This window comes from Megascapheus bottae, chromosome 9 (assembly GCF_031878675.1).
Source record: "Megascapheus bottae isolate mThoBot1 chromosome 9, mThoBot2.hap1, whole genome shotgun sequence".
In the NCBI taxonomy this organism is placed as follows: Eukaryota; Metazoa; Chordata; class Mammalia; order Rodentia; family Geomyidae; genus Megascapheus; species Megascapheus bottae.
The window spans coordinates 14,909,011-14,923,166 of record NC_143517.1 but is presented as its reverse complement, the minus strand read 5'-3'; the positions used below and the strand labels follow the sequence as shown (position 1 = coordinate 14,923,166).

The 14,156-nt window shown below is 36.2% G+C and overlaps 1 protein-coding gene across 1 annotated transcript in view; it reads left to right on the top strand.

Annotated features, from left to right (window-relative positions):
- Nucleotides 1–14,156, top strand: part of Cyp7b1 (cytochrome P450 family 7 subfamily B member 1) — a 92,252-nt gene that overhangs the window by 47,285 nt on the left and 30,811 nt on the right. The window contains exons 4-5 of the mRNA XM_090339672.1: nucleotides 7,845–7,949; nucleotides 9,330–9,479. Coding sequence (XP_090195798.1) covers nucleotides 7,845–7,949; nucleotides 9,330–9,479 — 255 coding nt within the window. The remainder of the gene's footprint in view (nucleotides 1–7,844; nucleotides 7,950–9,329; nucleotides 9,480–14,156) is intronic.

Sequence of the window (14,156 nt, the reverse complement as noted above, 5' to 3'; positions counted from 1 at the left end):
AAGGTAAAGATAGCTTTTATAGCTTTTGCTATGTTAATAGTCAATTGATCAAGATGCATTGTACTTATAAACTGACATGGTGAATGGTAACATCTTTGTACAACCACTTAAATTATAAAGAAGCCTACCCAACATTATGATGCACTTATAAATTGGCATGTTATAAGCAATTTTAACATATGGTCTTCAGGCTTTTCATTACTTTCTCCTCAGCAAACAATGGAACCCTCAAGTGGCTTTCCCAGCATTCTGATAAACTCTGTTTAGTTATTTCAGTGTCATTAAGAATTTTATTTCTTCATTGACTTGGGTTGATGAAATGCCATTTGATACCTTGACTATGTATTTACACATCATTGGCATTGAGGTGATGCCTTCTTGGTTAGTCTTCAGATGTGATTTAGTTTCAACAATACTGTGGATTCTAATTTTTTGTTAAACATTCCAAAATAAAATGATTTAATCACATGTAAGAAATGATGAGTTAATGGAATTGGTATCATTTTTGTGGAGTCCCATCTGTAAAATAAATTAGCAACTGAATATCTCAGAAATAACAAATTCAGTCGCATGTTTTTCTATTTTAATTAAGGAGTTGGAACAATGCTCAGTTATGATCCTTTTAGATTATTTAGGCCACTTGAACTGAAATTTTGTGCCTACCTTTCTCTTTACATTCAGTGCTTCGAGGTGTCTTTTTAGTCCATACTGAAGTGTCTTCATCCAGAAAGTACAAGTTCTGAAATGGCTTAGTTTCTTCCAAAATAGGCAGATCATTTCCTGACTAATATTCCTAAATAGAAGCCCCAAATGAAAATCTGAATTTAACAAATAAAGGAAGTGTTTCCCCATGTGAAATAAAAAGTACTGAACTGTATTGAAAATGTTCAGGAAAGAGAAGTCAAAAGGGAGCCATGAGTAGATCTGCATTTCAGATGATCTCAAGTAGAATGGATGGGATAATGATAACAATGATTAATAATAAAAACAGCAGTGAATATTTTGAGTGTTTATCATGTACGACTCATTGACTTTTGTTCTTTATATTCATTAACATATTTAATTTCAATATAAGTACAGTGGTTGACAATTTTTAAAAGGAGTAAACAGGCAACTCTTAAGTAAACTGCTCCAAATCTTCAATATTGTATTTAATAGAGTCTGCTGGGTTCTTAGTCACCCAGTGCTGCCTCCATGCCCAAGTTCATTCCAGAGGCTGTTAAGATGTTGCATAGGAGAAAGGAAAACTTGAACTATGTCCTACTTGTAGGCGATGAAGAAATACGCTGCAGTGGTCAATACATTGTTATCGCACTTCTTGAGACACTTTAAATGATATTCTAAAGAATGTTTACAATGGTGCTAACTTGGACAACCCTTCCAGCTTACCAAAAGTAAAAATATGTTTTTGGCTTTTTATCCAAAGTAGTTTTAAAACTCAATGAACCAAGGCATTAGTATAAATCTGCTAAATGAATCAGGTTTGCAAGGCATTTTCTACAGACAGTTTTGTTTGGATCACAAAATGGCACTGGTACACTGAAAATTTATCTGGCGATGACTTAAAGAGTTGTGTTCTGAGTGTGAAGGTATATTTAGTCATTTTCATCTTGATTTTGTTCTGATTCCCAGACAGTATTGGAGGAATTTGTCACCATTCAATGTTGCTTATTTTCACACTGCACTTACAATGAACGTCTTCAAATGTCCTTAATCAATGAATACCTTTGTTAACTTCTAAATGAAATCAAGTTTAAAATCAATTGCCATCTGCCAAAACCTTCGGAGAGTCTTATTTACTATCATGGACCCTTCTAGAGGGACAAAGAAATCACAGCAGAGCAGACCATTGCATCATTGAAAGCCAGAAAGTGCCATTTTTATCTAAGAATGTTTCATTTATTTGTTGTGAGGCAGAAGTTATGTGAACACCAGATGCTGATTACATACCACCAGTGGATTTGCAAGATTATAGGACTGGGGGAAAAATGAAGGTTAAGCACAGGGTACAATAGAGATTACTTATGATAATGAATTGAACTATTTTTCTAGTCAGAGTTGGATTCATGTTCATCCTGAAAAGAGATTACCAGACGTCTGATTCTTCTAATAAATAAATACTTACCACCACTTATGTTCTACATATGAGTTGAGAGTCCTAAAAATATGTGAATTATCATGAAAATGAATCTGTTCCCTAAACTGTACTAGTAAGATTCCCTCAGGATTTTCAAAGGGAATAGAGACTGTGCTCCAAATCACAGGTTTCTTTGAGTAGAAACTTGAAGAGACAATCAAGAATGTGGATAGTGTCCAACTATCCATCAGCTATAAAGTCATTTCTGCATTCCATGGCTGTCATGCAATCTACCTTTGTCTCCTTCATTAGCATGTTGTCTGGGTCCTGCTAACCTTGAGCAGTGCCATGTGCCAATAGTATAAGGTCTTTCTTACAAGAGCTGCTATTCTTCATCTTGTCCTTTATTTTCGGGATATGGGCAGGATGGGTTCTGCTGATCTTATGCAAATTTTAGGGTGATTTTTAATTCCTGTGCCTAAGGAATGTCATAAACATCTTTCAACTCTAATCCATTTGGAAAGAGTATTTTTTGTCCCCAATACATTTTAGAAGTATACTTTATGTAGATTTCATTTTAAACACTAAAATAGCATTTCTTAATTATGTAAAACAATCATGGACTACAAAGGGTGTATCACATCTGTATGTTTTTTTAAATATGTTAAAACCTCAATTTAATCATGAGCACATAGGACAACCCAAGATGAGAGACTATTCTGGGGGGCCAATCCTGAGCCTTGAACTCAGGGCCTGAGCACCATCCTTGGGCTTTCTTAAGGCTAAAGCTCTACCACTTGAGACACAGCACCATTTTTGGCTTTTTCTATGTATGTATGGCACTAAGGAATTGATCCCAGGTCTTCATGCATGTTAGGCAAGCACTCTACCACTAGGTCAAACTCCAGGCCCCGATGAGAGACTTTTTTAATAAATAAAGTAAGTGATAGTCTCAAAAGCAAAAACAATGTAGTCATGTCATATGCAGATTGACCCAAGACCCTTAAATCCTTTGTTTTTTTAAAAAGGTGAGGACTGTTTATTGAGGAACAGCAGGGGGCACAAACCTTCCCTTGGGATTGAAGGTTGTGGTAGGGACTGGATTTTGGGGTAGACTTATATAGAGCTTAACAAGGAAGCAAAGTTAGAGAATGGGTTATATAGACCCTTAAATCTTAACAACCAAAAATGGATAACTGTTTATATCTTGAAGTAAAATATGCTGGACCTTTACATTTATATTTATATTCCTACCAAATGTATATTATTTTATTCTACCAAATAGCCCCATGATGAGATATGTTCTTCCCAGTACTGAGAAAATTAGACCAATTCTTGAATACTAATGATGGAATATTTATAGGTACTCCATTCTCTTTTTGAACCCCAGAAAGAATGGATGATTAAAATATTTCAAGAATTCAGTTCTAAGTGACACTGGGAGTAAATATTTTCTTTTCCAATCAAGTTATTTCCAATGGAGGTGAAAGAAAAGTAAAATAACAAATTCCCAAGGTACCTGGCTTAATAACAAAGCTGATAATTCATTGTGTATTATAATCAGACTCTGTAATGATTATCAGTTCTACAGTTTCTTAAATTTTAATCAGATTTACTCTTCATTGGTTAGGAACATTAAAACATCATCAACTTACCAATTACAGATAGAAGTTTGCTTAATATACTCACTGGGTATCTTTAAAGACTTTTAATAAGTGCATCATTTTATTTTTCCTATATTATTGTACACATATAAGGACTTCTCACCAATGATTCAAGAAGTTATAATAAATGGGGGCCGGGAATTTGGCCTAGTGGTTGGAGTGCTTGCCTAGCATGCACGGAAACCCGGGTTCTATTCCTTGGTACCACATACATAGAAAAGCTGGAAGGGGTAGTGTGGCTCAAGTGGTAGAGCACTAGCCCTGAGGTAGGGGGGAGGAGGGAAATCCAAGAACAGTGCTCAGGCCCTGAGTTCAGTCCCCAGGACTGGCAAAAAAAAAGTAGTTATAGTAAACAAAGTCTAAAATGACTACAGGAAGAAAGAAAAAGAAGAAATGAATGAGTATAGATTAATGTGGGAAGTGGTAAGCTTTAATGTCTAGAGAAGCAATGAGTAAGTCAATAGCCTGGTTTTTTTAAATGACCTATTTAACTATAGGTATATCATAAAGACACATTTCAAATATGACAAGCCAATCTTCAATGTTGTTCTGCTCTTTCCAGTGTGCTTCTTTTTAACCAAAGGGATGTGTCCTTAAAACATCTCTTATATTTTATAGCCATTCTATATATTTGAGTTCTTCCACATTTACTTCCAGATAAATTTGGACTGTACTTGACATTTTGCATAGACATAAAGATGTGTCCTACAATGTCTGCAGAAAAAATTTCAAGTGCTGATGTAATAGTGTATGCATAAAATGCGGCTTCAGTTTTTTAGAATCTTGTAAGCTCTAATTTTTTAAAAATTCCATTGGTGTGTCTCTATTCCCATAATTGGAGTGTGAAGAAGTGTTTATTGTTTAGGTGCAATTAAAAGAACGAATAGTCCATACTTGTTCTGTTTGGTTCCTTAACTCTCCATCATAAGTTTAGTACCTATTTCCTTCCTGCTTTGGGATCTGATCATTCAGTACAAATACGAAGCATCCTATATTCTTCAGTACTGAGAAATTAGTAGTTCATGTGTGAAATCATGGTACATAAGAGAGAAAAACAATAGTATTTGTACTATGGCATGAGTCAACAGGCCTTTCTGGGTCATAATGATGATATATTTTCTTTGTAAATAATTTATATTGAAAGAGACTTCTGTTATCTACTTTTGATGAGCAATGAGTTGAACTCACACTGTGTATTCTCCTCAAACTGTACACAGTTGTAACATATTGTTTAATTGTCTTAAGCTTCCTACTTCCAAACTAAACACAGCTGTAAGAAATGATGACACTCTCATCTTTGTGGCAAGAAAATGGCTTCTTAACCTACTTCCCTAACACTGAATGTTGATATTTCCCTGAATATCTGAACTGCAGTTTTTCCCTAGTGGAAGTCCCCCAATAAATATAACTTTTGACCAAATGATGGCATAGATAATGACATTTATGCACATTAAAAGATGACAAAAAGCCTTTCACAATCCTTGTCACAATGTAATATTTATGCAGCATTAAGACAAACACAAGTATATATATATTATATATTATATATATATGTATATATATATATATTTGTCCTGGGGCTTGAATTCAAGGTCTGGGCACTGTCCTTGGGCTTTCTTAAGGCTATCACTCTACCACTTGAGCCACAGGACCACTTCCTGCCTTCTGTGTATGTGGTGCTTGCTAGGCAAGCATTCTACCACTAAGCCACAAGAGTTATTATTTTTAAATGGAAGAACAAATGACTTGCAAATTTACAAGGATGGTGAACAGGTAGTGTGTTTGCTCTGACAGTTTCTAATTTGTGCTCTTGCGTTATATGTGCTGTCTCTTGTTTAATCCTTGGATATAAAATCAACTATTTCAATGCTTTCTTGGTGTACTTATATTTCCTTTGAAAGGCAAGTCTTCATTGTTTAAGGGTATATTCAAAAAAATTATAATAAGCCGGGTGCTGGTGGTTCACGCCTGTAATCCTAGCTACTCAGGAGGTTGACATCTAAAATTCACAATTCAAAGCTACCCAGGCACAAAAGTTCTTGAGACTCTTATCTCTAATTAACCACCAGGAAAGCAGAAGTGGTACTGTAGCTCAAATGGTAGAGCACTAGTCTTGAGCTGAAGAGCCCAGGGGCAGCACCTAGGCCCAGAGTTCAAGCCCCATGACTGACAAAAAAAATAGAATGGCTAGGCTTATTGGTACACAACTGCCATCTAACATTTGGGAAGCAGAAGGGTTTGGTATCTAAGATAGCCTAGGCTGCAAAGAAAAACCCTGCTCAAAAAAAAAATAATAATAAAATTGAAAGAAGAGAAAATAGCAGGACCCTGTATTAAAACAAGTTACACATTTCTAGGCAGTGTTTTTTTTTCTATTTGTAATTACATATGTTGGAATGTCAGCATATAGTTAGTAAATTAGCATTGAGTTCAATGACCTCCTAAAAAAGAGAAAGTAAAATCTCTCCGGACTACTAATACAACTGGCTTTATTTGAGTTTTTCCCCCTGAAAGATTTGATTTCTTTTTTGTTTAATCCCCACATGGGATTATGGAAAAAGAAAAGCTTTTGATAGGGTTAATCCAGCTACCTAAAAGTACATGCTGGGAAAAATCATAATCTTGATCTTTGATTACAACAGAACTAGTAATATCTTGTGATTAATCAAAATGGATTGCATGTAGTATAAGTCATCTCACAGATGGATCAGAAGACCAATGTTTTGTAAATATTTGTTTTAATCTTTTCTAGTATAAAAATGGCTTGTGTTTTTCTTTAAATCAGATTAAGTTCACCAAATAAGTGACAAGGAAGAAACTGAAATGTACAAGTTTTCTGGGATCATTCACTAAAATGAAGCTTTTTTAAATTCATAGTACTTTAGGGAATGTTTCATTTGTTTTAAAAAGTCATATTATTAGGGAGGGGTAAGAACATTGAAAGGGATGTCATTGATCAAGATGCATTGTATTTATAAACTGCTTTGTTAAATAGAATCTCCATTGTATAAAAAATCAAATATCTTAAAAAGCCATATTACTAGTGAAATTTAACAAGTCTCTCATTCATATATGTCTTCAGTATAAAACTTTACTAATCAAAATAATGTGAATGTCTCTTATTCTTTCTCACTCATCTCTCTTATTTTCTGTATTTTATTCTCTATTATTGTCTCTTTTTCTTTCTGTTTTATCTTCCCCCCTCTCTCCTTATTTCCCTGCCTCCTTCCCTCTCTTTTTGTGCTGGGGATTTAAACCAGAGTTTCATGAAATCTAGTCAAGGACTCATTCTACCAATGAGCTATAACTCCAGTTTTCTGTTGAGGTTTTCATTTCTCTCACCAGATAAAATATTTCCTAAGGTCGGTAGTTCCTCCTTTGCATATGAAATTCCACACTAATGAACATCTGATAACAAAGAAACTTACCAAACCATCTGACATCTGACACCCGGAGCACAGCAGGAGCTCTAAGATTCACACAGGGCACAGTGTTTGCTGAATGTGTCTGTCAGTTCAAGCAAGGAGCTGCTTTGATAGAGGGCTTTTTTGTTGTTGTTGTTGTTGTTTGAAAGGGGGTTTTGTTTTGGTTTTGGTTTATCTTACCAGATTCAAGGATTGACTAACAAATAATCATAAAATATACAAAGCATAACTTTGTGTGTATACCTTGCCCCTAGCAAGTTTCATGACATTAGACAAATTTGTTGACATCTCAGACCAGAGAGCTCTTGCCTGAAAAAAAAAGAGAGAGATTGCAATAGAGTCCTCAAGATGCCATCGAGTTTGAAAAAGTACATAATAATTTTTAATATAACTTGTTACTAAAATCACCTTTCAGTTTAGTGTACTAAGCACACTTTAGTGGTCTCAAAAACTTCAGAGCCCACAGTGCATTCCTCCGGCTAGATTCCCCCAGGTTCTTTTCATTGGCTGAGTGGGCACCAGAACATTATGGGAAGAAGAAGCATTTGAAGAGAAGCTTGAGGGACTATGGGAACAAGATTGGCCATGATATGGCTAGGTGCTATCTGCCATGTATTATGTCTGCCACTTTTTAATCCCTATCCATCTGACAGCTCCCCTTTCTCTTTCATTCCCCAGTGTTTCATGGAAATCCTAATCACCATTGTGGAGCCCAGTGCTCCCCACTGTCTCCTGCTGAGAGGATGGCAGCCTGGGATCCTCTTTTAGGAAGACAGGATTGCTGTAAAATGCCAGAGGACAGTTTATATAGGCTCCATTTCCTTTTAAAATGTGACAGACTCCAATCTAAAAGAAACCAATTTAACAAGTAGATTGAGAATACAGGGACCCACTCTTAACATAACTATTACAATAGATAGTCCCAGGAAAGGTAGCAGTCAAGATGAGACCTAGAGCTTTATTGTGAAATAATATGACTGAAGAAATTCTTCTATTTGTGGAAGGACCTAAATATTTATACATAGATTAGAGTTTAAATAAAACAGCATTATTTTTACTGGGCTTGCCTAAATGCATGTATTTTTGCTTATGTAAAACAAAGTAATCAGAATATATTTCTGTATGATTTTATATTTTTATATGATTTTCCACAAACCACATCTTAAATCAAGCCTAGTGCATACCACCTTGTCTAGCATCTAGTAGGCAAACAAAACTGTTAGTCAAATTGTTAGTTTGAAGCAGGAGCCTGTGGTTCGCACCTGTAATCCTAACTACTCAGGAAGCTGAGATTTGAGGAAAGGGGTTCAAAGCCAGCTCAGGCACTAAAGTCTGAGAGACTCTTATCCTCAATTAATCACCAGGACACTGGAAGTGGTGCTGTAGCTCAAGTGGTAGAGTGGTAGCCTTGAGCTGAATTGCTCAGGGACAGCACCTAGGCCAAGAGTTCAAGCCCCACAACCGACTAAAAAATAAAAAGTTTGGGTCTTACTGACTAAACTTATTTGTGATGCCTATAAAATGACTTGCTAAACACCCCCAAATCAGGTAGATGACATTTCCCATCATGAATATTTCATTGTTTTTTTTTCATCTTTCAGTAGTTGTACAAATGAGTTGCTATCTGAAGCAGTTTATGAATACACTGCATCTTGATCAATGTAGATGACCTATTTTAATTAGCATTAAACCAAACTGACAGTTTCATAGAATAAATCATTAAGCCATAGTCTGCGTTTGCTAGAGATGCCCTTCATCTTAGCCACCTCAGGTTTCTCGGCACCTATAGTTACATTGATGGGAAATTGAACATGAAATAAAGCAGATTATGCCTAGGCACTGATGAGAGCTGTGATCTGAGGATTGCAGTTCAAAGACAGCCTGGGAAAAAAGTACATGAAACTAGACCTCTAATTCACCACCAAAAAAGCCAGACATGGAGCTGTGGCTCAAGTGGTAGAGTGTGAGTCTCAGTGAAAAAGCTAAGCAGGAACCGGAAGCCCTGAGTCCTATATGAGGGAGGAAGGAAGGAATGAGGGAAAGAAGTTTATGATTATATAAAAATCAGTGAGAAAAGTAGAATTTATGCAATTCACTTATAGACTGGATCAGTTACCTAGATGTGTGTATTAAAATAATGATTTAATTTTTTTTATCTTTCTTTTTGTAAAACTAGACAACCTGGAGATCCTCCATTAATAAAAGGCTGGCTTCCTTATTTTGGAGTGTGTCTGAAATTGAAGAAAGATCCAATAGGATTCCTGAAAGCTGTTCAAAAGCAATATGGTAATATTTTCACTCTTCTTATTGCAGGTAAGGCACACTTGTTTAAACTACCTATGACGTAGTTCCCCCGTTGTTCTTTAATGTCTATTTCTCTTCAGAGAAAATGTGTAATTTTTAATAACATTGTTGTATTTCTAGAGCTCATACAAAATACTACTGTGTTTGTGAGTACAGTGATTATCAGGTTTAAAATGTAATTCTCAAATAATTTATTATTGTTATTTAAATTTATTGTAAAAGTGATATTCAGAGGTGTTACAGTTATATAAATAAGGTAATGAGTACATTTCTTTTTGAATAGTATTATCCTCTCTCTCTTTTTCTCCTACTTTTTGCCCCTTGACCACTTCCCCTCCTCCCCAAGTTGCACAGTTCATATACAACGTGTGGCTAATGAGTATCACTGTTGAATTGGTTCATCATTTTCCAACCATTTCTGAGATTCCCCTTTCCTCACCCAAATCAGGTAAACTTACATACAGGACAAAAGGGTACATAATTTAAAAATAGTGACCAGGGAATAAACAAAAGGATAAAAAAAGAACTGTAAACAGTACAATAAAAAAACTACCTCTTGTTTCCATTGCTTGGAGGTCATTTTGAAAACATCATTTTATATGGTCATACGCACATTGCTATTGAACCATTGTACACCTCTCCTAAGAATATCCTCCTTTCTTTTCAGTGTCTAAATAATTAGAGTGATGTTTATTTAATTTACAAATGTGATTATTTGTCTTGTACTATCCATTGGATTAACATTTGATTTATAGGTGCCTTTTAGTTATTACAAATGAAAAAACTGTACAGCCTGTATTTCTTTGGGTCGGGCTTACTTTTCTTAATATAATGTTTTCCAAGTCTTTCCATTTTCTTTTCTTTTTTTTTTTAAATAATCATTTTATTTTATTTATTTATTTATTTTTGGCCAGTCCTGGGATTGAGCTCAGGGCCTGAGCCCTGTCCTTGGACTTTCTCAAGGCTAGAGCTCTACCACTTGAGCCTCAGAACCACTTCTGGCTTTTTTCTATGTATGTGGTACCGAGGAATTGAACCCGGGTCTTCATGCATGCTAGGCAAGCACTTTAACCACTAGGCCAAACTCCCGGCCCCCTCCATTTTCTTATGAGTAGAGCAAGGTCATGCTTTCTGATGGAAGCATAGAATTCATTGTGTATATATACATCACATTTTCTAGGTCCATTCATCCATAGAGAGATATCTGGGTTGATTCTGTCTCTAAGCTATGGTAAATAATGCTGCAATAAACATGGTTGTGTTGGTGACTTTAGTACAGGCTGGTTTGCTGTCATTTGGGTAAATATCCAGGATTGGGATTACTGGAGCCCTAGTGTTTCCTCTATCCCTTCTTATAGTATTTTCAGGGTATCTGGTCTTAATTGAGATCGTCAAACCTTTTGGGATTGATTATGGTGCAGGGTAATATATAAAGATCAAACTTCTCTTTTCTTGACCTGCATAGCCAATTCTGCCAGCATCGTTAGTTGAAAAAGCTGCCTTTCTTTCATTCTGTGTTTTGGCTCCCTTATGAAAGATTAGGTGGGTATAAGTGTGTCTGTGGGTTCGTTTCTGACTGATTCTATTCCATTGATCCTCAGGCCTGACTTTGAACAGCAATTCTCTGGATCTCAGTCTCCTGAATACCTAAAATTATAGATGTGAGATAACATTCCTGGCTTGGCTGATTTTAGGTTCATGATTTACAAAACGTAGACCCAAATGTAAAATAGACCCTTTTGTGCTATTCTTAGGGTGTTTTTTTTACAAGAGAAAAATGTCATGTGCACTATTATAGACAATATTGACTTGCTTCACTTACCTAAAGACAAAAAAAATCTATACTCTACATATTCAACCCCATAATCCCTAGTGAATTCTATGCAATGAATATTTCATGTTATCTTCTTTATTATGCTTCAGATTTCAATTAAACTATTTACCCAGTCTCAATCCTCTTCTGAGGACAGCTATGACAGCTATCTCTTGCTAGATAATGAATCTCCTCTACATTTAATAGCTTTAAGAAAGAACCACACCCCTTTATGCACCCACTACCTGACCAATTAACTAACCCTCTATACATTAGCTCGACAATAAAACACAATTAAAGAAACAAAGAAAGAACCAAACAGCTAGCATTTCCTGAGTCACTTGTAAGGTTTCAGTTATCTGGTCATTCTAATGGATACCCAAATGTCCAGAAACGAGGACATAATAAAGCCACTAGCACAACCATGTTCACTGCAGCACTATTTACCATAGCAAAGATATGGAACCAACCCAGATGCCCCTCAGTAGGTGACTGGATCAACAAGATGTGGTATCTATAAACAATGGAATTCTATGCTGCCCTCAGAAGGAATGACATTGCCCCATTTGTAAGGAAATGGAAAGACTTCCAAAAATCATCTTAAGAGAAGTAAGCCAGACCCAAAGGAACATAGGCTCAATGGTTTCCCTCATTTGTAATAATTAGGACTCTTCTAGCAGAGGATTACAATACCACAAAACCTAGATACATAAGGTCATATAGGATGAGGCTAAATGAAAGGATCTCCAGGATATAGAAACCAGAGATTTATCTTGTGTGACTGTTGTTTTTAATGTACCATGTTATTCCAAGAACATCTTGATGCCCACTGCACTTCCTCATTGATTTTGTCTTTCATTCTCAACCACTCCCTTAATTAGTAGTTAGTGCTTCAAAAATGCAAGAGTAGAAGCTGCCATGATTCTCACAGTCAAGGCTCAGAAGAAAAACTTGGATATATTTCACCATATCCCACGAGTTAGAGGTAGTCACAGAGCAATGCAAATTGAAGAACAGGGATACAGACTCTGCCTGTTCTTGAAGGAGTGGTAGGTCTATCTTTGTCCAGAGACTCCTACATCAGTTCATCAACTGTGCTAGTTATCCCTTTTTTTAATTTTAAAAGGTATGTGAAGTTCAAAAATCCTCCAAAACTGTCCTCTATAGACTGACTCACATAACTTTGCCCTTCGGATTCTGATCATGTGTTGCCATTGGGAGGGTAGAAAAGATGCATTCTTGGCTCTAGTAAAATTATTTACTCACTTTCCTTTCCTTCATTAGGTAATAAATAACAGGTGTAATAACACATACACTCTGCCTCACATAAACTATTCTTTTTTTTTTGCCAGTCCTGGGCTTGAGCTCAGGGCCTGAACACTGTCCTTGGACTTTCTCAAGGCTAGAGCTCTACCACTTGAGCCTCAGCACCACCTCTGGCTTTTTTCTATGTATGTGGTACCGAGGAATCGAACCCGGGTCTTCATGCATGCTAGGCAAGCACTTTAACCACTAGGCCAAACTCCCGGCCCACATAAACTATTCTTAACACATTTGTTAACCCTAGAATGTTCTAAACAACCAATGACTTGTCCCATGACACTTTCTTCCTGCTGCATCATAATTCATTCTTCTCATACACACACTTTCATGTGTTTAAAAAAAATTGGGACCTGTATCATTAGGTTATATGCATACATAAGCTTCTCCTATGTTCTCCTTTTAGTTATTTCCATTCCTTTTCCCCTCTTTTGCATCAAGATATTTCATAAGAGTTGTACTTTCTAATATTTTAGGAGATAAAGTATCCCTTGAAATCCTATTAAATGTACTATTGAGGTGATTTCTAGCCCACCTGACTAGCTAGCCTCTCTACTTAGCTTCTCACAAATCTCTTGTGCCTCCATGAAATATTATTGCTTTCTTTTTTACTCATTTACCACTGACTATCTGATTCATTCATCCATGGCATCTGGGAATCTTTCTGTAGACAGTCTTTACATATGCCTCTTTGTCAGCCTAACTTCTTGTATCTTGTATCCTCTAACCATTCTTGGAACTTTGGGTATATTCCTAGAAATAATGGCTTCTGCTTGTGAATACTTTGCTGAGGGTCAGAAGCAACTTTTATATATATATATATATATAATGAATTAATCAATGCTACCATTTTAATGTAATCTTTGTTTTTTAAAAATATGGATTACTTCATCAACAGGATTAATTTCTCCATAAAGAGATACTATTTGTTTTTATCACATCTCACTTTTCCTGGCAGCTGGCCAGTCTCCTCAACAATAATTGCATATACTTTAATTCCGAAAAATAGAATTGAAATAAATCTATCTTTCAAAAAAGATGGCCAGGAGTATTGCCTAGTGGTAGAGTGCTTGCCTAGCATGCACGAAAAGCTGGGTTTGATTCCTCTATACCACATACATACAAAAAGCCAGAAGTGGTGCGGTGATTCAAGTGGTAGAGCTATAGCCTTGAGAAAGCCCAAGGACAGTGCTCAGGCCCTGAATTCAAGGCCCAGGACTAACCAAAATAAAAGAGGAATTGTAATCTATAATATAATCCTCACAGTGCCCCCTTGATGATCAACTCTTTACCTAACTCCCCACTCCTATCTCTTATTACCACTACTTTTCTTGTGTTTACTGTACCATTAAGGCACCACATTATGGAAATCTCCCCCTCACCTACCATAGCACTTGGGTATCTAGGTTTTCTCTTTCAGCTCTTTCTGCAATGACTGTTCTCACCCAACTGACATACAATCATCTTCTGAGGCCATAGTTGCATAGAACTTCTTCCTCAGAACTTCCCTCCACCTTTGGTTGAGTCCAATTACTCCCAGTATCATTGCTTCA